Source organism: Thermobia domestica, chromosome 4 (genome assembly GCF_964235325.1).
Source record: "Thermobia domestica chromosome 4, izTheDome1.hap1.1, whole genome shotgun sequence".
Lineage (NCBI taxonomy): Eukaryota > Metazoa > Arthropoda > Insecta > Zygentoma > Lepismatidae > Thermobia > Thermobia domestica.
This window is the reverse complement of record NC_137457.1, coordinates 242,344,397-242,369,070: the sequence shown is the minus strand read 5'-3', so window position 1 is coordinate 242,369,070 and position 24,674 is coordinate 242,344,397. Positions and strand designations below refer to the sequence as shown.

The window sequence follows — 24,674 nt, the reverse complement described above, 5'->3', positions numbered from 1 at the left end:
TCATCCTTCCCTAGCGGGCCAAAAATCACGTGCACCTGTCATTCTTTGCTCTTTGTGAACGTCTGTCAACAATTTTGGTATCTCCTCGCACACAGTTCATGATAACCCAGCTTGTCAGTTACAATTCAATGTACTGTTTACGTAGACACTTCTAGAAACTCTTTGATTAGTTAGGTTATTGTGAATCGATGATTAGATCGCAGTTTCACGTTAACTCGTCCCCAGATCATCCGTCTGAACACGAGGGCTTCCGATATGCTCATAGTCATGAACATTTGAACGTCCTTCCCGAAATACTTTGCACCATTGTTTGATGTTCCCTTCGTTCATTACTGTAAGTCCATAAATGACCCACGATTTAAATGGATTTCAGCTGCATTCTGTCCTTTGGCGTTCAAAAATTGTATGACAAATCTCATTTCACAGTTGGCGGTACTTTGTATTACAACAACCATTTCACCTTACTGCTACTTTTACGGACGCAACTCCACTCGCACGATTCTGCCCCTTTTGCAAGCACAGATTACTAGGATATGCTTCTGCGCATGGTCATTTTCATCAGTGCTACCAACCCCGCGTAAAACTTATCGGCGCCTTTTTTTGACATGTGTCTGGTATGATACAATGACCATACTACTATTGTATGTAGGCCTATGACAACATTCCACGAATAAAGTGAAGAAAATAAATATTTTAAAGCGCAAACTATAGAGACTTCTGATAGATAAGGCAGTGGATAGATCAACAAAATATCTAAGTCATGTAAGCAATTAAATCTAAAAGTGATAATGAAATGTAAAGTAATAATTACCGCGGGCAGCCACTCTGAAAGTTTCTGCTCAAATTGCTTAAACTATATTATATTGCTACCACATTGAAATGTCCCACTCCAATTACTTGAACTAAATTACATTAAGCTACATTTATATATTGAAACATTTATATGTGAATACGCGCAAAATTATAAGGCATTTTTAGGAAACCTCGTCGGAAGAAAACTCATTGTCATAAGTAAACTACTCATTGTGAATTTCTTTCATGAAAAATGACTTATGCTATATATTAAGGATATTAACGAAATTATTATATTTTTTTTTTTTGTAAAAATAACTTCAATGCATGAACAATTAATTGCATGAGTTGTATTTGAGGAAATTGCATAAAAGGAAAAACAAAGAAAATATGAAGAAAAAGAATGAAAAATGAAATGAAAAGAAGAGAAACCGAGAGTAAACTATATCTTCTGTACATTTTCATGAGGTGTGATATACGCAATCATGAGGTGTGATTATAGGGTTATTAATTAAATATTTATTTATGAAATATTAAAAAAATCATTTGGGTCATTTTTGAGAAAACTGAAAAACCATACTTCCAAGAGTAAACTACTCTTTATGAATATTTTAATGGGTAACGACTTATAATGCATTGTAGTTTTTAATGAAAGATCTGTTTTGAAACATGAATGAAATTGCCGGATTTGTTTTTGAAAAAACCGTCTGGAAAAATTCACCTTAAGAGTATTATTGAGTATTATTAAGAGTACTATCAATTCCCTTATTGAGATTTTAAAACAAATTAGCTATACTATATTAATACATCATTAAACATTTATTGAAGAAATATGAACAAAATCACACTGACTCCTTTTTGAAAACATCGTCCGAAAAGAATTCATCCCCCAAGAGTAAACTACAATTTCTAGATGTTTCCAAGATAAATGACATATACAGCAATATATAGTATTGTTAATGACATATATTGATGTAGAAATAGAAACAAAATAGTTGGAACCGTTTTCAAGTAATTTGCAATTTTTGTTGTCACCTTTCAGTAAACCAGCCTTAATTTTGAGTATAGGAAGAACATCACAGAATCCCCTCTGGAGAATATTATAAAAACCTGAAATTTAAAGTTTGGTGCGGATAGATTAAACAGTATACTCTCTAGGTGAGCGTACATACATCGGGGCGAAAATTGAGACAGACATTCAAAAATAACTTTTATGAGTATGTACGAGTTGAGATTATGTAAATCAGTTGAAAAATCGAATTCATTTTTTTTTTCACGATTACCAATATTTTCTTATCTCTTACCTTGGGTTCAAAATAAATTTTTAAAAATGTAAGTTATGAGCTGAACCCTCCAGATACCAATTTCTTTAGATTTTGGATGGAACAAATAAATGCAAAAGATCAAAATAAGGTTTAATTATAAGTAGAAATAACATGCAGTTTTTAATACATTCTGGTTAATCCAATAAAGAGAATCAAGCGAAATGTACATATCTCAAGCTTTATTATATATACATAGAAATAAGTACGTTTCACGTGATTCTGTCAATGCAACTACTGCGATTACAATATCCACATATTAAATTACACATCAGATCTGCTTTCTGCACCTACACATGCGTTTACATCCCACCTTGCAACTGCAATAGATGAGATTTAACAGAGAGTTTTAAGCTGGAGTTTTCATTGTTATCATTTATTCCAGAAAATTTCAGCTCTCTGCCAATTCCAGGATGTAGGAATCGTTTTATTGTCCCTCCAGAGTTGTACCTGGTTATAATCATGCACTGATAGTGAGTGCTGATGTGCTGCTGCACTAGTAGGGGGCAAAGCTTCCTACTGAATCTTACTTGTGACAAGACATTTTGCAGTAGCTTTCATAAATGCTCGGTAACACAATTGTTCCAAGGAAAGTATTGATTTTTCAGGACCGTACGAAGCAAGAAGAAACGATTCACCAACAGCAGATACAGCTTCAGTGTTTGGGTTTTTGTGATATAAGATGCCAGATTGTTCTTGTAGATCTCTACGTTTCTTGAATGCATGATAGGCCTATTTCTTCTCTTGACTGTAAGAGGTTGATGTATCGTATCCTGTGACAATATGTAAAAATAGTAAGTGCCTCTTCATATAATCGAAGAGTGAAATATCTATGACTAGTGAAGATTTCAAATTCATGTTGGCTCATTCGGTTTTGAAGGCTCACGATTTGCTGCAGATAAAGATGAGCATTATTGGCATAACTTAAATGTCCAGCTGCATGGAAATGGAGCAATATTTCCTTTACAGATTGAAGATGTAACTGCCAATTACCACTTTTTGCTGCGCGAATGTAGTTTCAAATCATTTGCACTTGATACAAATATTCGGACCACAACTTAGAAGTGCGACTAACAGTATCAATTGTTCTCAGAAGTTCCACCAGTTTGATGCATATGATTTTCAATTTGGAGTAATTCAAGATCGCCTCCAGCATTTTTTGATTTTGTTCAAATCCTTCCGTTAAAGCATGAAGGAAGGGCCTTTCTGAGTGATCCAAATAAACATTATTTTGAAGAATATTAACCGCTAGAACAGTTTGAGTAATGAAGGGGACCACTGAACTCTGAACATACATAAAACACTAGTTTCCTCAGTTCCACATCCATTCACTATGAAAGCAAGCGGCCCCATATATGACATTAACATGTGAAAGCAACCTAATGTTATAACTACTGAGGATAGCTCGTCCGTAGGTGCAACAATGTCACATACTTTTACATACAGTGGTTGATCAAATGTAGGCATGTTGTGTTACCAGCTTTTCTACTTCCTTACTAGCAAAAGAAGGGGAGCACTATTCAAACAATCCAAGGTAGAAGGTTTCAGTTTGATACAAAGTATGAGTACAGGGTGTGATTGAAAAGTACCGGAACTTTTCCCGCCGCGCGGCTCCCTGGCGTTCGAAAAATGTGAGGGGTGGGGAAAAATGTGCGCGGGACCTTCCTCTTTCAAGCGGAACTTGGCCCAGTGCGCTGCGAGCAGCGGTTGAGAAAGCATCGCTGTCCGCGTGAACGTCGTTTTGGTCGTCGGTCACGTTTTTTGAGCGCCGAAAATGGAGTCAAAGATTGACCAACGCTACGCCATCAAGTTTTGTGTCAAACTAAAAAATACGTTCCTATGAAACTCTAGTCCACACCCTTTCATGTCATTTTTGTTTCATTTATTTCGTACCGTTGGCTACGAAGATACTACGTTTGCTGAGCAAAAGTGAACCTTTCTGAAAATGGACTTGGATCCCTTGTGCTCTGAGCACCCCATATCTAAAAATATTTTATAAAATCTTTGTTGGAGCCAAATTTATCCTGCAACCCAAGTTTGTTCGAAAAGCATAAAATTAGTTTGTTTAGTTTGATTGATTATAGTCTTCTATCAGTAGCAAGGCTATATGAGACAGGGCTTTTTGTTTAAAGTGGGATCCGAACCACTAATTTTGAAATTTTACGTCGGAAAAATGAAATGAAATCTTGGAGTTTTACGTCCCACGATTGTGCCGTTTAGGCTAAAGGAGATGGTGATTATGAGTAATGAATGAAATGGTGGAATGAAGAAAGTGGGAGGAAACGGGAGAACCCCGAGAAAACCCACGAGCACGGTATTTGTCCACCACAAAGTCCACACGGCGCGAGCTGGGATCGAGCCAGGGATCCCAAGCATCGGAGGTGACGCTCTACCACTGAGCCACCGCATCCCGCCCCCCAATTTTACGTCGGATCGGAGTCAAAATCCATACGGCAAATTCCGACGTCTGGTGTCTCTACCCTCAAACTTTAATGTTAAAAGACCGAAAATTGCGCCCTGTAGCGTGGTGCATACATACAGACGAATAAATTGAGATCAATTTGTCCCAGATGTTGCTCGGCACTGATGTTACAATAAGTATCACGCCTAATGGTTAGTTACTTGGACGTCTGCCATACCTTGCATTTTCTCGCCTGATCCCTTCATACAAGTTATGCCAAAGTGTAAAGTTTTAAAGAAAATTTAGAACAGAGGTGAGGAAGGACGAAATAAAATTTTCATAATATAATGAAAAAGATATTGTTGATACAAAATTAATTTTTACCCGTAGTTTCCAGTTGCATCTCAACCACATCACTGACGTTAGAATCATCAGAAGCAATTCGGATCAACACTTTCCAGTTTCCAGTTTTTTCACAGCATTGCATTTTTCATAATGATTCTTCATTCTTTGAACTAAACCAATTATTTTTTTCGTACACGTTTTCCAACGAGGTCGTATGGTCATTTTCTTATCTGATGGAGTTTGAGTTACTTGCTACAAATTATGTCCTTTTTTCTTTCTGTAAAACTCATGTTAAACGATTTCAAGTTGTACGGAGACTGAGAACCAACATGTGCTTTATCAAGAAATGCCTGCGATATTTTAATTTCAGAACCGCAATTTAGCAAATAACCTTTTGTTTGTTTTCTGAATACAACACAAAAATTTGTTTCCAGGATAATTGTTTTATTTATTTTTTAATATCAGTTCTACAAGTAGTCCTAACTTCGACTACGGCATTTTCTCGCAAGTTAACTGAGAAGCATTTAAACAATACAATATACGTTAAAAATAAGGAAGGAAAAGAGACTAAATAAGTTGTAGTCCAGATTGACCTGCTGCAGCCACAAGAAATCAAAACATTCACATGGGAAGAAAACAGTCTTCTGAATGGTGAGCACTTTTTGACAATTTTCTTTCTCTGGCAATTTTTCTTTTAAAAAAAAAAAAAAAATAGAAATAAATATATGTTTTAAACAAGTCTTAAAAAATACACGCGTTTAAAACAAAATGTTTAAAACGCATACAATGTTTGTTTAAAACAAACCCGATGATTTAAAACATGTTTTAATCATTTTTTAAAACAAAACAATCCTGTTACACACAGAATTAATTATAAAGTCAGTGGTATATGATGTTCACTTGGAAAAACTCTCCAAACAATAAAAATTCATCTTAGACTGGAAAAATGGTTATCTTTCGTTTTCATTTTCATTTAGGCATGAAACAAGCGCCTGAGAGATACACTACTCCTGTAAACAATTATATGGTGTTGGAGTGTATAAGTCCTAGGATATGATGCTTTACGATTTTAAAATTTCGACACTTTCAGTGTACCGCTAAAAAAATGTAATAAAGAAATAACGCCCATATTTTTTAGTATTCAATTAGAACAATCTACACAAAATTTGGAATCGACCAGTAAAAACAGCACGTTTTCGATATCCATTGTTGAAAGGATTGGAGACAAGTATATAAACTTTTCATTTGAGACAAACATATAAACTTAGCATTTTAATATATAGATTATTGATTTTTCTTTTATCTGCAGGATCAACAAGAAGTATATTCGCTCACCAAATCTATCTTTATGCTTTTCCTTTAAGGAGATCTCAGACATACAATCTGAGTCAGATGGAAAATTCTCACCACATTTTTCCACTGACCGGGTCAATGTATATTGACATTCATTATTATCTTCTAAAAGCTCGAACAGCTGAATACTGTCACATGATGTTCATTTATTGCACTTCCTTATTTATGTTTTCCTTGCTCGTTAGTAAAGAAAGATGCATAGTACGATTGATGATACCCACTCTCAGCAGCAACTAGGTCCATGACGTTAACTAGGCAGTTTGAAACGGTTTGGGTACAAAACCTCGCGGCCAGAACCTCGCGGCGACAACCTGGCGGACCAAAACCCCGCCTGGCCAAAACCTAGCCGCCCAAAACGTCGCGGGCCAAAATCTCGCGGGACCAAAACCTCGCCACCCAAAATCTCGCCAGGCCAAAACCTCGTCTTCCAAAACCTCGCGTCCCAAAATATCGCCATACCCAAAATCTCGCCTGACCAAAATGTAAATGTTCCAACAGATGATAAGGATGACGGTATAAAAGACGCTGTTTCAGAAGAAGTATCACGGGTATTTGACCAAGTCCCGCGATACCATATGAAAATTCTATTTCTGTATTAGAGGATTTCAATGTGAATGTAGGGCGGCAGGATGTTTTTAAACTGGTTATAGGAAAAGAAAGTCTGCATAAGAAAAGTAATGACAACTAACGGGGTTAGTTTCGTGAACTTTGGAACATCCAAAAACTTAAAATTTTAACAAAAATCTAATAATATTTATGAAAGTATGAAATAATATGTGAGTTTTTACGACGTCCCTTGATTATGTCCTGTAGGTTAAAGGAGACGTAGATGACCAGGATGAAGGAAATGATCGAATAAAGAAAGTGGGAGGAAACGGAGATAACCCGAGAAAGCCCACGCACACGATGTTTTGTATCTTCTTCTTCTTCTTCTTCTAATTATTATTATTATTATTATTATTATTATTTGTAATGTGGAATTGCATATTAAGAAACTCATTGGGGAAATTTTAAGGAAAAGTTTCATTCGCGGCGAGGTTTTGGCCACGTGATGTTTTAGGTGGCGAGGTTTTGGCCCGGCGAGATTTTGTCCCGCGAGGTTTTGGGCGTCGAGGTTTTGGCCACGCGAGATTTTGGGCGGCGAGGTTTTGGCCACGCGAAGTTTTGGCCACGCGAGATTTTGGCCCGTCAAGATTTTGTCCCGCGAGGTTTCGGCCGGCGAGATTTTGGGCGGCGATGTTTCAGCCGCGAGATTTTGTCCGTATCCCGTTTGAAACATCCCTGTTTTACTCTACTCATTGTTTCGATTTCTAGCAGCTTCCGGAATGTCATCCTTGACAGGAATACAGGAAGTGACACAGTTCTTTGGTGTTGCCGTTTCTTTAGTTCAGCATTTGTAGCACACAACTCAACACAAAATATACAGTGCGATTTGAAATCAAAGCTACACTCTGGTGACTGGGATCTTTAAATTGGTAGTTACATTAGAGAAACGTTAGAGACTGTTCGAATACTATTTTCTCAAATATAGTTTCTAGGACATGTTACGTGAAGTCGTAAACTTGATTTATTCTTAAAGCGGTCGAATACAGCATTGTCCTTACGTCGAAAGTACTTTGTTTACTGTTAAAAGTACTTTATTTTCACTCATTATCTTTGTAACTAAGTCTCTACGTTTCCCGCCAAGTCACGAAATCCGTTCCTGTTTTCCTACAGATAGCAAAAATTTCTATATGTTCTTATGTTTAGGGACTTGTCCCTACTGTTGGAAACACTGGGCAGAATATTCTTCAAAGTACATCTATTCACACAAAACTGCAGACAAAAAACTACGCCACTTGCGAGTAAACAAATGAGAAACAGAGTTCAACTGGAATCAAGGTTGTCAAAATTCCATACATAGATTACTTATAGGTGTCGCACATTGAAAAGTACGAAACATTGTAGCAAAATAAGACAAAATTATTCTAAATAAAGTCAAGGAGGAACACTTGCCTCTCTACACTAGTAACACGTGAGATAAAATGAAAGTACACATACTAAAAGCACCGTTCTTTTACGGTACATGAAGACATTGCACAAGGGTACTGAATTGGGAATATATATGCTCTGTATGTTACTCCAACTCTATTTTATTCTTGTAAACGTAATACATAAGTTGAAATGTTACGATTGCAAAATTAATGTTAAAAGGAAAATAGTTTAAAGAAGGGATTTTTAAAACCTTCTGGGGAATTCCCTCTGTTACTTCCCTTCCTTGCCTTTAAATGATTATGCGAAAGGAGACAGATTGAAGGAAAATTAAAAATAAGTGATTACTTTATGATCTTGTACAGAAATTGTGCATGTTTAGCGAGTTGCTATAATTGCTGAATTTTGTAAATAATTTCGTACGTATTTGTGTCTGTTATGGATAAATGGGCAGCAATTCTGCAGGACACATGTTCTATAAAGTAACGTTTGTTGGTACATCGGTGTCAGCTGCTGTGAACCTGTTTATGGATATTTATTTTTACATTAGAAGTTTTGAAGCATTAATTTAAAGTAAGTCAAGTTTCGGAAAATTTTGAAGGAACACAAGTACTATTATTCTAAAGAGCTTTAGTTGGGAGATTTTATGTATATGTTTCTTCTATCAAACAACGTTTGGAGAAAAAATAATAATTGTCAAAAACTTAGGTAATGAAAGTGGTTGTCTTAAGTGAAGACATATAGTAAGCTACATTATAAATATTTCGTTATTTTTTACATATATATTTCTTTCTAATAAGTTGTATTTTATCTGTTGACTTATTTGTTAAACAAGTAGTAGACATATAACCTGCCACACTGTTCTTATCTTGCTGGACTGTGTCACCGTTAATTATCAGTGGTGATCATTTTGAGAACAGGGCATTTCTTCGAACATAAGTATTCATTTTAGGGGAAACTGCTTGTGCAAGTTACCCAGTACTAATGGCTTCCTGTAGCGTCATATATTGTATATGTTACACATTTACGTTACAGCTTTCATGGGTAAATATCTTGTAGATAAAATAATATTATCATTTTTAAGAATCACAAGTAATCTTAATCCAAACTTTGCAGGAATAGTTTTGCTAAATAAGATTTTATAAGATTCATTCTGTTGTAATTTGCAATATTGATAAATGATTTCAACAGATCGCCTGTGTTTAGAAACTGTGAACAGGTAGACATGATGACGTTATGATGAACACTATTTCGAACGATACTTACATGTGAGAATAATGATATACATGTCACAAATGGATATGGTACAATCATGCTGACATTGCATAAACCTGTTCTGGCATGTATCATTATACCATTATGATGCAATTGTTGTCTATAGTGTTGCCAGATCTTTTGTTCTAATCAAGTCTGATTCTTTAGAAACGATTCTTTTTCTTCGGCACCTAAAATTTTGCACTTTTAATTACAATTGTTTCATGTAGTAAAAAAAATTAAAGAAAATTTGAAGCTATTTTTAAAAACTTTTAACAAGTGCAAGCAATTTTCAAACTAAAACAATTAATAAAACATTTTCAACGAGTGCAAAAATGTTTAAATTTGAAAAATTTCTCAATAATAATGTTCAAACGAAAAATTAAAATCACTGATACCAAAATTCTCAAACTAAAAAATTAAAACAAAATTTTCAAACTGATAAATTTCAAACCAACATTTTCAAAGAATAATTTCAAGTCAAAATTTTCAAACATTTAAACAAAATCTTTCAAACTAAAATTTTCAAATTCAAACATTTTAAACAAAATATTTTCAATACAAAATTTTCAAACTAGAAATTTAGAAATCAAACAGTGATCGAGAAATGTTAAGCAAAAGTTTTGAAAAACTTAAAAACATATGAAGCAAAAATTTGAAAGTGATCAAACAAATGACATCAAGAATAACTTTCAATTGATCAGCCAATGAGATCGCACTAAGAATTATGACTTTAGGCTGTGTCGTAATTGCGCTCCTATACTTCAAAAAAATTAAACAAAGATTTGAAATGCATCACGAATAAATTTCTAGTGATAAACGAATCAGATCGCACCAAGAATATCATTCCACTAATGATCTTAGACAGTGACTTGTAACTAAAGTTCAAAGTGTAGTTGCATATCAAATGACTTTAATAATTACATATCACATATCATGTTGTAAATTTTTCACACCAATGATCTTAGACTATAAGTCGTAGCTACAACTCTATTGTTCAAAGTATAAAATTGTTATGTATATCAACAGGTTACAATAATTACATATCAGGTTTGAAGTTCAAAATTTGAAGTTTGAAATAGAGATTCACCAATCAAATTTCACTAAAGATAATTTTCGACAATTGATCTTATACTGTGACTTGCAATTAAATTTCAAAGTGTGACATTGTTATTGCTTCCTATCAATCAATGTTAATAATTACCTATCAGGTTTCAAGTTCTAAAACTTTCACACAACAATCTTAGATTATGAGTTGTCCCTAAGTTTCAAAGTGATAAGATAATATATTAATGTCAACATCCTTAAATTTGAACGTTGGTAACTTTTTACCTATGAAAGAGACACAAGTTAAATCATTCAAGTTGTCCAGAGTCGTAGATAAACAATTACGAAATGTATTTATTTTTTGACAATTCCAAAATTTCTGGGTGGAACAAATGTACTTCTCCTGGTTTCAAGGTACTCATGTTCAATGAAAGACGATGTTTTGTATTCAAAATGTTACGTTCTATCTTACTGGACGTTAAACACAACATTCAAACTTGCGTCTCATGCTAATTCATTCATCCCACCTAATTTCAAATTTTCATGTCAAATATAAAGTATTGCTTTTGACAATGTATTTTAATAATTTTTGTCCATAAAATGGGGTAAATGTAAAACTAACCAAATTTCAAGAAGTCCTAGAAAACATTTACCAAATTTTGTTTTATCACAATTCTCAAGTTTTAGGGGTGTGGTAATGTACTCTTCCCAAAATATAAAAGGACTTCATTGTATCTAAGTCCTATGGAAACGAATGACCCTGCACTCAATCATATAAGCATATGTCGTAGTAAAGTCTCATGTAAGAAAACAAATAGGTGAATAACCTCCAAATTTTGAATGTTTGCCAATTGTTTACCCATAGAAGGTGATAAGCAAAAGCACTCAAATTTACAAAGTTACGAGATATTTGTGTCCTAGAGAACGTTTATATATATATATATATATATATATATATATATATATATATAATTCCCAGATTTAAGAGGTTGTTCTACGTACATCTCCCAAAGTTTAAGAAATGGCTTCGAAGTACAGATGTCCTATAAAAAGAGAATGGACACTAAGAATAGTTTAAAAGAGAATAGACTATGTATTAACGCATATGATCATATAACATGTTAAAGACTTATCAAAGAGCATAAATTATGGCAATAATCGACTACAAGACGAACAATTCCTATACTCAACCACATAATCATATAACGTGATAAACACTCATCAAAAGGGATAAGTTAGGTCAGAAACCTCTGAAATTTTAAATTGTCAATTTATTATCCATGAAAGGGAATAAGATAAACCACCCAAATTTATAGTGATATATATTGGGGTTCTAGACAACATTTACCAATTTTCTTTCTTGACAATTCCCAAATTTAAGAGGTGGTCCTAGGTACAATTCCCAAAATTTAGGAGGAGCGCATCAATGTACATGTATCTTATAAAAGAGAATAGATCCCTATACTCAGCCGTGTGACTATATAGGCCTCATCAAAGACGATAAAATAGATCAAATACTTCCGAAAGTTTCCTTTTTGCTAATTTTTACCCTTAAAAGGAAACGAGATGAATCTTAAAATTTTCATAGGTAATTATCCTGGTCCCATGCTACCAAATCAAATTTTTAAACTTGGTAATTTCCAAAAAATTACTGGGCGGTCCTAGATACGCCTCCCTAAATTAAGGGGTGAGCCAAGGTAACCTGCCAAACTCAAAAGAAAATAATGGCCAAACCCCTAGGTTACTGGCTCCGGACCATCTAAAAGATTTTGCTTACTCGACTAGCCATTAACCCACCACTAGTATTAGTGTGGTGTATATAGGTATATATACGATACACATCTGTACGGAGAGAATATATGTAGTTTATAAGCCTTATTTACGCTTAACTTTTCAAATAAGTCATTCACTACCCAATCATAGGCTTGAATGCCTTCTAGGGCGTCTACTTTTGCGTCTCTAAAAGAAAAACTGATTATCGTCCCTAAAGAATTTTAACTACTTTTCATGATGCAGTCGTTGCATACAATATGTCTAGAATCATCCTGTGGTGCCCTGATTCATCCGATTTTCCAAGCAGTTTGTAACGAATAGTGTTCCGGATTGTCCATATTGCATGTAATATAAGATAATCTATTCAGAGTTAGACACGTCAAATCGGCATTAAACATTCTGTACAAGAACTAAACATGTGTTTTCTTTTAATCTCTAGTGATCAACTTGTGGGAGTATTTCCCATATGCTCCTTATGTTTCCATTATTACTGAATGATATCGAAGCTAAAAGTAAAATGTGCTACAATCACCTACGCACAATCACATCTGTTGCTATCTTTTTGACCTACCCAACCACACCCACCTTCCGATAAACAGTTAAAAGAAGATTTCATCGAAAAGAACAATATTTCGTTAGAAACAATTCATTGTCATTTTTTTTTTTTTTTTTTTGAGACTTCAAACAGATAACAGAATGTCAACTTTGATTACTGACTTGTTTCAGAATAGCAGTAATTGACATGTATTGTCTTTTTTTAAGATATCATTTTTAGTAACCCTTGCCCCAATTAGCAACAATAGATGACTTCAATTATGTAACATTTTCTATTATTTGAACTAGTATAAATACTCTTACGCAGGTATGACAGATTGTCCTGTCTCATCATGTGGAAGTCAGCTGTCGTTTGCCTGTTCCTCGTCGTAGCTTCTCAACTTGCTGGTAATGTTTCTTTTTTTTTAGTAGTACATTTATTTTAGTTTGCTCTTCAAACGTTTTATTTTCGGCATCATAGGTCTTCCACGCTTGCAATACGAGCTGACCAGAAACTTACAGCTCTCGTTAAGAATGAAACTGCACAGTTTGCAAAGTGGAAAATATCGCATATACTTTATGTGAGCCTGCTGATGTAGTTGATAAGGCATCTATTTACCAATGGAATGTATTAGGTGTGATTTCTAATAGGGCAGATTCTCGTTATCCTTCATTCCAATCCGACTCTGTGGTTCAAACAGTTTTTGTAAGATGGGTATTTTGCGAAACTTGCAGAGCTAAGCTGTTAAAGCGTGCTACTCAATACATCACCTTCTCTATTTGATAAAGTCTGAATAAAAGTCGAGATTTATCTCAACACAGCGAGGTTTTCATGAGTTTTCTCACGTGGGGGCACATTTTAACAACATAAATTTTCTGTATGAAAGATTATTTTAAGGCATTACTACAGTTACGAGATGTAATTTTCATATGACATTTTGAAGTACATGTTCATGTTTTCTTCTTGCTAAGGTTTCACACAGAGAGTTTGAAGCTCTTTTAACGTAAATTGAGGAGTCAGATATTAATATTTTGGTTGGTCATTTTAAAGTTTTCAATTCCCCTTCAACACCATACTTATATTAGACATGGACCTGCCGCTAACGGGAGATGAGAACCATATAACCAATACAAAATCTAAATTTCCATAACAAAAACTTTTGTACATAACATTTTGTGTGTGTATACTCAGTAATAACAATAATTATTATTACTATGATTATTTTCGCTATTATCCACAAGTTGAGTGCCAGAAATCATTTTATCCGTTTTAATTTTATCTGTAGACGCAACATTGAAGCTTTAGGGAATTTGTAGAAAACCATGCATGTATAAATTTTATGGCATTGCTAGTAATTTAGAAATTTTGTTGACAGAAAGTTTGTTAAAATACATGAATTTATTGTTTTTGACAAGATACTCATTTTTACGATGTTAAAAAATCAAATATTTATGTATGTTATCATTATCATATTTAATAAATGTAATCTTAAATTAAATTGGAGTTTCATGTCAGTTTTGATTAGGTTTAGAGGGATAACAATATTAATTTAATCTGTCCCCATATTAATTTTAACGTCAGATGCAACATTTAGATTGAAACCCTATTAAAATTCTCAGTAGAATATCATTTGCATACATTTGTGCCATGGTTTGTAATTCAGAAAGTTTATACATTCAAGTCAGAATATATGAATCTATTCCTTTTGACAAGATAGACTCTACTTGTTTTCACAATACAAATATATATTTGTATGGTTCTTATTTTTTACTTTCGAGGTTTTTGAGACTCATTCCATAAAATGGTTCCACATCAGACCAAAGTAACCCATGAGAAAAAATATCTCAACTGAATAATATTGAATAATGTCCGAAGTGGCCTCCAGTTTTGAATACATTTATAGTATACAATATGAGTCAAAACTATTTTGTAAGTTTGGAAAGACAATTGTAAGTTAATAAAGAGGTGTTATGTAACAGATGTAAGTTAATGAACATATAATATTAATAAAGTTCATAGACTCGGAGCACATAATGAATAGATTTATGACTCATGTTAAAATCGAAGCCCTTAATCCATATTAGCTCGTAATCCATGGGATTCAACTCCCTTTTATATACTCTCACCAAATATTTACATAACGCCGATTCAGGCTTTAAAGCTTCATGCAGAACCAGAACGCTGCTGCTACGTGGTGTACAGAATTAAAATTCAATCTAGCTGAACATTCATTTGACTATTTTTTATCACTTTTCAGCTGCGCAGTACAACTACGCAGAGGTGTTGGGAAAGTCTTTGTTGTTCTATGAGGCTGAGAGATCTGGAAAGCTTCCAGCCGACAACCGTATTCCATGGAGGGGAGACTCTGCTCTCAACGACAAGGGAAACAACGGAGAAGATCTCACAGGAGGATACTACGATGGTAAGAGATATAAGTCAAACATTTTAGTCCTCTATGGAGAAAATGTTCAATAATATTAGGTTCCAAATAATGATTTCAGTTGTTTTGCAAAATATCTATAAAGATTTCGGTTTCTTAATTTATTTTACTCAAAAATATAATATTAAAAATGAAAGTTATTTTTGTTTATTTTATCAAACGAAACAACATGTTAGTAAATGTAAAAAAAATAGTTAGCATTATCACAAGTACTTCCACATGTTTCAAAAATAAGATACGTAGGACTTTACACATTAGAGATAAAAGATATTAAATAAATATTATGGCAAAAAGAAATCTAGATCAATAACATTAAAATAATTAAGCATTAATAATTAAATTACTCAATAGCCCTTTTTGTCTCTTTCTTTGTATGTATAACAGAGCCGAAAAAATATTTAGATGGGATCTTATTATAGAAATTATAATAAGTATTTGCTTCTTAAACAACGAAATTTTCACAATAGCAAAAGTTCCTAGTTATTGTAATGCACTGTATGAACGGCGTTTCAATCATAAAAGTTTGTTTGATTTGTATAAAATGCTAACTTTATTCAGTATGTTTGTTGTTATGTATTATGATCTCAAAAAGGCAACCTCTCTTTGTTATGGAATCTTAACTAAATTTACTGATTCATTTTAACTATCACAAATTCATGAGGTAAAGTGTGGTTCTCAAAATGTTTAGTTACATTGTTGAATATTTGTGCGAAAAACACTAAAAATATTGATAGGAATGTGCAACAAGTTTACATAGATAGGAAGACAGATAGATAGATTAGAGTTGAGCTTCACTTTCAACAGGAAGGCTAAATGAAACGTGAGCATACAACTGAACGTGGAATTCGAACCATATAAGAAATGTACATATAATGTAGCAAGAGAAGCTTATCTCGGTGCCAGACAATAAGCTACATCTAAAGTGTTACACATATAATTCCACTACTGAATGTCTTATGAGAAACATTTTTTTAACTAGAAAACGTAACATATAAGGAACATCAGATTTGAACTATAAAAAGCCACGCCACAAGTACGTAGGATCTTACTTGTTAAGGTTTTAAAGCATATTAATTTATCAGTATTAAATTATTGTACAAAAATTACACTCGTTTTTATGGTTAGAGAAGTCTTAATTGTATTGAAAATTTTAATTTTTACTTCTTACAGCTGGTGACCATGTGAAATTCAACTTCCCTATGGCTTACTCTGTGACTGTCCTTGCATGGGGTTACCTCTCCAACAAGGCTGCCTACGATGCTGCAGGTTAATATCTTATACACTACCATAACTTCATTAACATTCAATTTTTATACTACACAATTTAATGTTTGTTATCCATGCGAAGTTTAATAAAGGAATATTGATATAATGATTGTTAGAAGAGAGTGAGATACTAATTTTATCTAAGATAGGTATTATACAAGATTCAAACTTTGAGTCGGGTTAGCTCATAAAGCCAGAATAACTTTGATTTATCTTTTGCTTCATTTAAACTCGGTTACTGGATTTTGTTCCCAATTCTTACTTTTAATATCATTGCATGTTCTTCACACAGAAAAATCAATAATTTTGTTTTCCTTGTTCAAATAGGTGAACTTATATATTAATAAATAATTTCACAGAAAATGAAAAGATGGATAACACCCAGCTATATATTAAAAATGTACCAAGTTTTGCAAACTGACAGAAAAATGTTATATTTTCCTAAAACGCACTTATAGAAGAAAGATTTAATTTCAATGCCAATAGCAGGATTCATAATACATATTTTTATGCTTACTGCTTTCTATAGTTCCACAAAGTTACAATTCACAAAATGCTTTCAGAAACTTAATCTTAGAATGTTTTAATGGGTTAAATACTTGAAAAAAATTAAAACAGGTGATTGTGCAGGTAAATGAACATTCTCCAACACACTGTTGGAAGAATGCTTGGTATTTTCTTAATACTTCCTTGTTGTTTTGAGTAGTTAATGCATAGAAATAAAATTAGGTTACTGTTTGTTCAAAAATCTTTGTATGCCTATTAAAAAATGCGTTAAGGAATTCTGTACTGCGCCTTTACTTGTTTCCAAAAAATTTTAAGTCCTTCATTAAAATAGTTTAAAATTTCTGCAAAAAGATTCAGTGTTATTTCTCTACATACACAAAACGCATAAGATAGTTTACCAATAAGATATTTTAGTACTATCTTTATAATTATAACATGTTCATTAATGTTCTTATAATGGTTACTTCACATAGGTCAAACTCAATATTTGAAGAACACCCTGAAGTGGGGCACAGACTACTTCATCAAGTGTCACGTGAGTGCCAATGAATTGTACGGACAGGTAGGCGATGGAAACACTGACCACGCTTACTGGGGAAGACCAGAAGATATGACCATGAACAGACCTGCTTGGAAGATTGATACTTCTCACCCAGGTATAACAAAGAATCTTTAGGTATTCTTATCCCTCTAGGCACAAAACTAGGCAGTTTTGTCCCTCACTTTTTATTATTGTAAAATATATTTACAATAGCTTGCATTACCTATTGTATGTAACGTTATCTCATTTTAATTACTAATTGAGAAATATTGTTTTACAAATTGCTTATTCCTTAAAAGAATTAATAAAAATGGTTTCGCTGGAGTTGACAAAAAGCATTTCTAATGTTTACAAAATGTTAGGAAAGAATTGAAACTCTTCACGATATGTTTTTAGTATATACTAGCTAATTCTTTTTAACATCATCATAGTATTTATAAGTACTTAGCAGAGGATATATTTTACTAAAATTGCAATTATGAATTTTTTAAAGGATCTGATCTCGCTGGAGAGACCGCAGCCGCCATGGCAGCCACAGCCGCTGTGTTCCAAGATTCTGATGCCGGTTATGCCTCTACACTGATCAACCATGCTAAGCAGCTCTTCCAGTTTGCTCTCAACTACAGAGGCAAATACTCCGACTCCATCCAAAACGCTGCTCAATTCTACAGGTGAGTAGAGGTGATATTATCTTCGCTAGATTATTCAAATAGTTAACTATAACTGGTGAGCTCTTGCAATTAAAAAACGTTGTTCCCTGAATGATTAATCTCTGCTAACCAATATTTTTGTAAACACTTTAATTTTTAATTATAAAAAATATTTCTTTCGTTATGAACATTATTTATTTTCACTGTTATAGCTCTTCCGAAATCAAGGATGAAATCGTATGGGCTGCAGTTTGGCTGTACAAGGCTACCAACGACCAATCTTACTTGGACCAAGCCGAGAGCTTGTACAGTTCATTGGGTCTGGACTTCCAACCATCTGAATTCTCATGGAACGACAAGACCGTTGGAGTACAGGTAAGTTTACGTTTAAAAAAATTATATGCTCTCCAATCCAATACATATTATTCTTGTATCAAGTAAAAGACAAATTCTGACCAAAGCAGAACTATATTATTTTATAACTAATATTGTTACAGTTTCAGCAAAATATCTTTGCCTTCATCAAACACATTAGCTGGTGAGGGCAATAATACTTTGCCGAAACTGTAACTATATTAGTCATTAAATAGTATATGCTTTTGCCAGATTTTGTCTTTTATTTGAAACAAGAAGTTTCAAAGCCAGAATGAGTGGTGTTCAGATATTATTCTTTTGTCAATTTGGAATTGCAAGACGACTTTTGCTTATTTGATAGAGTTTCATCATTTTTACCGTATCCTTAGAAGTTTTTAATAGACTCCAATCAATTACAATTCTAATAATTCTTTGAAAATAAGATTCTGACCTAATATTTATTTCCTCTTATATAGCTCTTGTTGGCCGAGCTTACTGGTAAGAGCAACTACATAAGCCGTGTCACTGGATTCTGTGACTACATGAAGAACAGTCAGCAGAAAACTCCCAAGGGATTGCTCTACATCAGTCAATGGGGAACTCTCAGACATGCTAACAACATCGCTTGGATCTGCTTGGAGGTATAGTACCTATTATTTATCTTCATTTAAACAGCTTTAATTAAAAGTTTTAATTTATTTAAAAACTTTTTCAAATCGGTTTAGCTTCTACAAAACTTTGTTCCTTTGTTTACAAATTTAGCATCAGATATACATTGTTTAACTAAAGTGAGAACAATTTTGTGAGTTGTTTCTAGTTTAAAAGTGAAGTTTTCGTCCCAGATGCGTATCTCTTTACTATGAAAAACTATATTAGTAAATAAAAAATGTTTAGTTCCTGATGTAGTTCAGTCATATATTGGTCAATCATTTACACAATTAGTATTGTGCAAGAGTTATTGCAATTTGTTTTGTAATTGTATTTTTTATATCTTTAAATTCTGGGTAATTAAGAGGCATTAAATAACAATATTAAATTATTAGAACCTTTTAACTGAGTTCAAAACTTCATGCGGTGAATTGAATTTACACTTGACTTTATTTTTTACTAAATTTTTATTTTGGATTATCATATTTATATATGTTTGCGAATTTTTCATTCGAAAATTCTTTATAAATTAAGTAGAAATCTTTAGCTCCCTTTCGATCATTTATGTAAAACAGTTTTTTAAAACTAATTACGGAATTTCTTTGTTTGAATTTACTTTAGCTCACATCAAAAGTTTAAATTACCTCTTCTTACTCTAGTTATATACTTAACATAACTATATATTTGACATTATTACTGATATACATTGGAAGAGGATGTCCCAAAAACTGTCCGAACACTTAAAATAAATAGATTGTCATGCATTGCAAACAATACATTCAGGATATAAAACAAAATCTTGCTTTCATTGTTTGGAATATACAGTATGTATAAATAAAGATAAATCGTATATTAGATAATCTTTTAAGAAAATTATTTGCAATTTAAATACTTTGCATTGCAGGCTGCAAACAAATTGAACGTCAACAATGATAGCTACAGACAATTTGCCAAGAGCCAGGTTGACTACGCTTTGGGATCCAGTGGCAGGAGCTACGTTGTTGGATACGGAAACAACCCACCAACTCATGAACAACACAGAGCTGCGTAAGTAAAGTCAATCATTTGAATGTGATTTCCCATCTCTGTACAGATTGTTTTCTAGAAAGTTACACGCCTTTCTTTCACAAAATTCATAATAAAGTAAGTCAGGAAATTTGTAAATATATCTTTAAGAAGTTTATTGATTTTGAAAATTTAAATACAGTAGTTTTCATGTTGATGTTATCAAATTTAATAAGCAAAGTTGGAGATGATAGCAATTGTTTGTTATTACATTGAATAATATTTCTTATTTATATATTTACTAGCAGCGTTCACCCCGCTTCGCTGCGGTCACCCCGGAACGCAATAAACTTTGTTACTTAGATAATTTTTACTTTTTCGCTTTCAAGTGATATGATAAAAACCATAGAAGATTGCAGTAAATGTTAACATTATATCGCCTGTCATTTATGTTAACCCGCCCCGCTTCGCTGCGGTCACCCCGGAACGCAATAAACTTTGTTACTTAGATAATTTTTACTTTTTCGCTTTCAAATTGCAGTAAATGTTAAAATTATAGCGCCTGTCATTTATGTTAACCCGCCGAGTCACATGGTCATGCGGGTTGCATATAAATACGTTTATTTTTACCTATGATGAACTAATAACAAAGGATTTGTACGTATGGACACTTGAATGGTCAATTATCTCAAGACACTGGTAATTAAAAATTAAAGTGATATGATAAAAACCATCTAGGGTCCAAATCCTAATAACCCCCCAAAAATGAAAGAAATTGGTTCAGCCGTATTAGCGTGATGAGTTCACAAAGGATTTGTGCGTTCTCTTTTATATATATAGATTTTACTTTGCTTCCTTTACAGTTCTTGCCCTAACCGCCCAGCCACTTGCGACTGGAATGTTTACAACGGTGCTCAACCTAACTACCAAGTACTGAATGGTGCCATGGTTGGAGGCCCTGACCAGAATGACAACTATCAAGACGTGAGGAGTGACTACGTCCACAACGAAGTGGCCTGCGATTACAACGCTGCCTTTACAGGCTCCTTGGCTGCTCTCAGCGCTCTCTACTAAGAGATATTACCTAATTTCCAAACCGATATCATGGAAATAGCTCCAGGATACAATCAGTCCGTACATTTTTTAAAAGAAAATTCCGTAACACCAAGGAAATAAATACTATGTATTGCTTCCTTTAAAAAATAATAAAACATATTAATTTAGTGAAAATTCTACTTTCAATCTACCTATAATATGCAGTATATAATAGTAAAGCCAGTGACTTACTCAGTGATTCAATCATCAGTATACAGACGTCTGTGGATTCGTTTGGAGTAGAAATTTCAAATATTGTACACTTCTAGTCACAAAAAGTGGGACTGCCTTCCAGAGACTAAGTCCAAAAAGTTGAACAACCTAGATCATTATATACCTCAGATTTTGATACAAGGGAAATATATTTTCCCTCCATTCTGTTACGGAGAAATTTGCATATTCTTTAACAGAAATATACTATTTGGACCTTGCTTTGAAGTAGATATTCAAATAGCATGTAAAAAAACAACCATAAAATATTACAAAACAGAAGATAAAAATAAAAACTGGTATACTACATGATGAATCTGTAGAAAACACACCGTCAACAGAAGAGTAACATAAACAAACGGAAAAGGATAACATCATACGCTCTTCGTAGTAGATAACAAAACTTATTTACGTGCTAACGCTTATTTAAATATGGGTACGAATTCTAGCTAGGCAAGTTTTCTTTGTAAATTAAGAATCTCGTTTTACTGCAAAGAGCATTCATCTTTGACTGCAATAAATGAAATATCATAGGTATATATACATACATTAGGACACATATATAAAACAAAATCACAATTCTTCTCCTTTGGTCTTCAACGTTTACTCTAGCGTGAGAGATCTATATTGAATTCCTGGTCGGAGCTTATGTGGTTCGGATTCCACTTTAAGCAATATGTCCAGGTCTTATATAACTTGGTGTTGAAAGAAGAGCTAAACCCCAATACAGCACAGTCTAATGTTTACTCTTGAATAGAAAGCAATATGGAAAGATGTTCATCCTAGAAATTAATTGTTTTGTAATTGCGCAAACGGGAGGAATCATTTTTTGGGAGCAGGTGGAAATTTCCTCCTCTAAGTTTAAGATGTATATACATGTTAACCAATAGTACGTATAATAATATACTAATAAAAAACGAGAAATTATGCATTTCTGAAAGTACATCCTAAGCAAAACCCGAAGTGAGTACTGCGGGCTGAATCATTTTTTTAAAAAAATAAATGGTCGCTATATTTTATCAATACTAACAAATGTGTTCTTTCTGCGTGCAGAAAGACGTAATAAATATAAAACCAGAAATTTTAATGTTGTAGAAATTCTCATTTTCCCATTCACGTGTGGATTTTTAAAAAAATTCTCAAACAGATATTTTTAATGAATAGATTGTGTACCACAGAGCACACTTCCAATTTAAGCATATCCCATATTGAGTATATTCGAAATAAAGAAAAAAAAATTTCGATATTTCCCCCTTTTCTTCCTTAGATAGGTTTCCGAAAAGTATTTCCTTACTTTTAATCAATAGTTTATAAGCCGAATTTTTTACACCTCCAACTTGAGCACGCTTAGATTGGTTATTTTCTGAAAAAAAAAAGAAAAGCAAATTTGGATATTATAGACATCAGTTACTTTCTATCCTTAGGAGTGCATTTATAAAAACACTGAAACGCATCTTTAATGAAAAGTTTATTTGTCAAATTTCACACCTCCCTGTTAAACAAATCCTTACGTTCAGCACTTTCAAAATAAAGGAAAGAAAGGGAAAATCGGATATAGAAATGACCCTCGTTAGGAGTGGAATGTTTTGAAACACTGAAATATACTTAGTAACTTTTAGTTAAAAGCCTATATGCCAAATTCACACCACCAACTTAAGAAAATATTTACATTCGGCATTTTCTGAATGAAGAAAAAATAATTTGAATATTAAAGAAACGATACCTTTTTCGTCCTTAGAAGCGAAGTTTCGGGAAAGATTTAGCTTGTTTTTCCCTGTTTTTAATGATGAGTCTCTCATTTTGGAGACGTTGAATGGTCTTCACAATACCCTCATTTATCGCCATGCATTTATTTTTCCTATGAGCTATTTAAAAGATATGGATCTATTTCTACCTACTTTACACTGTAAAAGAATCGCGGTGTTTCTAATTATTTTAGATCATTTACAACAATTACTTGCAAAATTCAAGCCACTGATTCAAAACCCTAGGAAGGAGTCGTTGGAATATTTTAATTTTAAATGAACAGATGCATCGAACAGTTCTAAGAGCTACGTGTAAGGTAGTTGGTTGGCCACGACCAGAACCGACGAAGTATATGCTGAGAAGGTTATGGCACACTGCATATGCATCGAACTAGGATCTTTGTCATGTCACTTTGATTAAAATGCGTATCCTAAATGGAAGGAAGTGGTTCAAAATGTGTGTCAAAATAGAGTACGCTACGAACTCTCATGTTAGAGATTTGAAACTTGAAATATGAAGTCCTTAAATAAATTGACGTGTCCAGTGTTTCAGAAAATTCCACTTCTAAGGGGGAGCGGAGAAAGGGTAATTTCATTAATATTTATCTCAATATATAAAAACGATATCGGCGTTATCTCTCTTCACTATCACGAGAAAGCGTTTGAACTATTTCAGATTAATTTCAGAAGGTAGGTAGATTTCTGCCGAGCTGAGTTTTTATAATTTTAACTCAAATATCTATCCCAAGGGGAAGAAAAAAGGTTCAATAATACTTTCAAATATTCTGCATAGATCTATTTTTCTCGTGCAAACAACAGAGATTTTAGTTTTTCCATATTGTTTTCTGGTCAAGGTTATACGTTAGAGAGAACTGTTATTTTGTTCAGGAAATACGTATATATGTTGGCAACATTTCATAGTAGTGTTATAACATAACTTTTCGACTGCATTAGGAAAAATTTTCCAGACGAAATATTATTTCAGGTAACTGAAAAGTATGTCAGTGAAAAAAATATACCATCGTTCTCGTTATAGTAAGTGGATCATTTTTTCTCACAATTTTGAGCTTACTAGCATAATTATTTTGTTTTATCACATATCCTTCAGATTTTTTATTGTTTACTAGTTTCCGTTTGTATTTTTATTTTTATATCATATTTATTTTTCTCGTTGGCACAGGGATTTCAACGTTTTCTCTTAGCAACTTCGACAGATTGTCACTCTTCTTACTCTTTGTTAAGTCGTCATTTCAAGTATTTCACACAATAAATTAATGACTTCGAAAGAAATGTTACTAGTTAGTAAAAATAAAAGGTATTCTCCGAGGATAGAACCTAGATTTATTGCTTTTAATGCGATAACACTAACCACATGCCCACGAGAAACATTATGTCTATTATTAGTAAATAATGGTTATAT

General features: G+C 33.3%; 2 protein-coding genes across 5 annotated transcripts in view; one reads left to right on the top strand and one right to left on the bottom strand.

Moving 5' to 3' along the window:
* Window positions 1-24,674, bottom strand: part of LOC145683947 (endoglucanase E-4-like) — a 428,679-nt gene that overhangs the window by 220,395 nt on the left and 183,610 nt on the right. The window lies entirely within an intron of this gene.
* Window positions 13,084-21,434, top strand: LOC145683941 (endoglucanase E-4-like). The gene is made up of 9 exons (XM_081755642.1): window positions 13,084-13,200; window positions 15,051-15,215; window positions 16,404-16,499; window positions 17,480-17,662; window positions 18,041-18,218; window positions 18,410-18,572; window positions 19,028-19,192; window positions 20,104-20,246; window positions 21,068-21,434. The coding sequence occupies exons 1-9, from the start codon at window positions 13,146-13,148 to the stop codon at window positions 21,276-21,278; spliced, it is 1,359 nt and encodes a 452-aa protein (XP_081611768.1). The 5' UTR covers window positions 13,084-13,145; the 3' UTR covers window positions 21,279-21,434.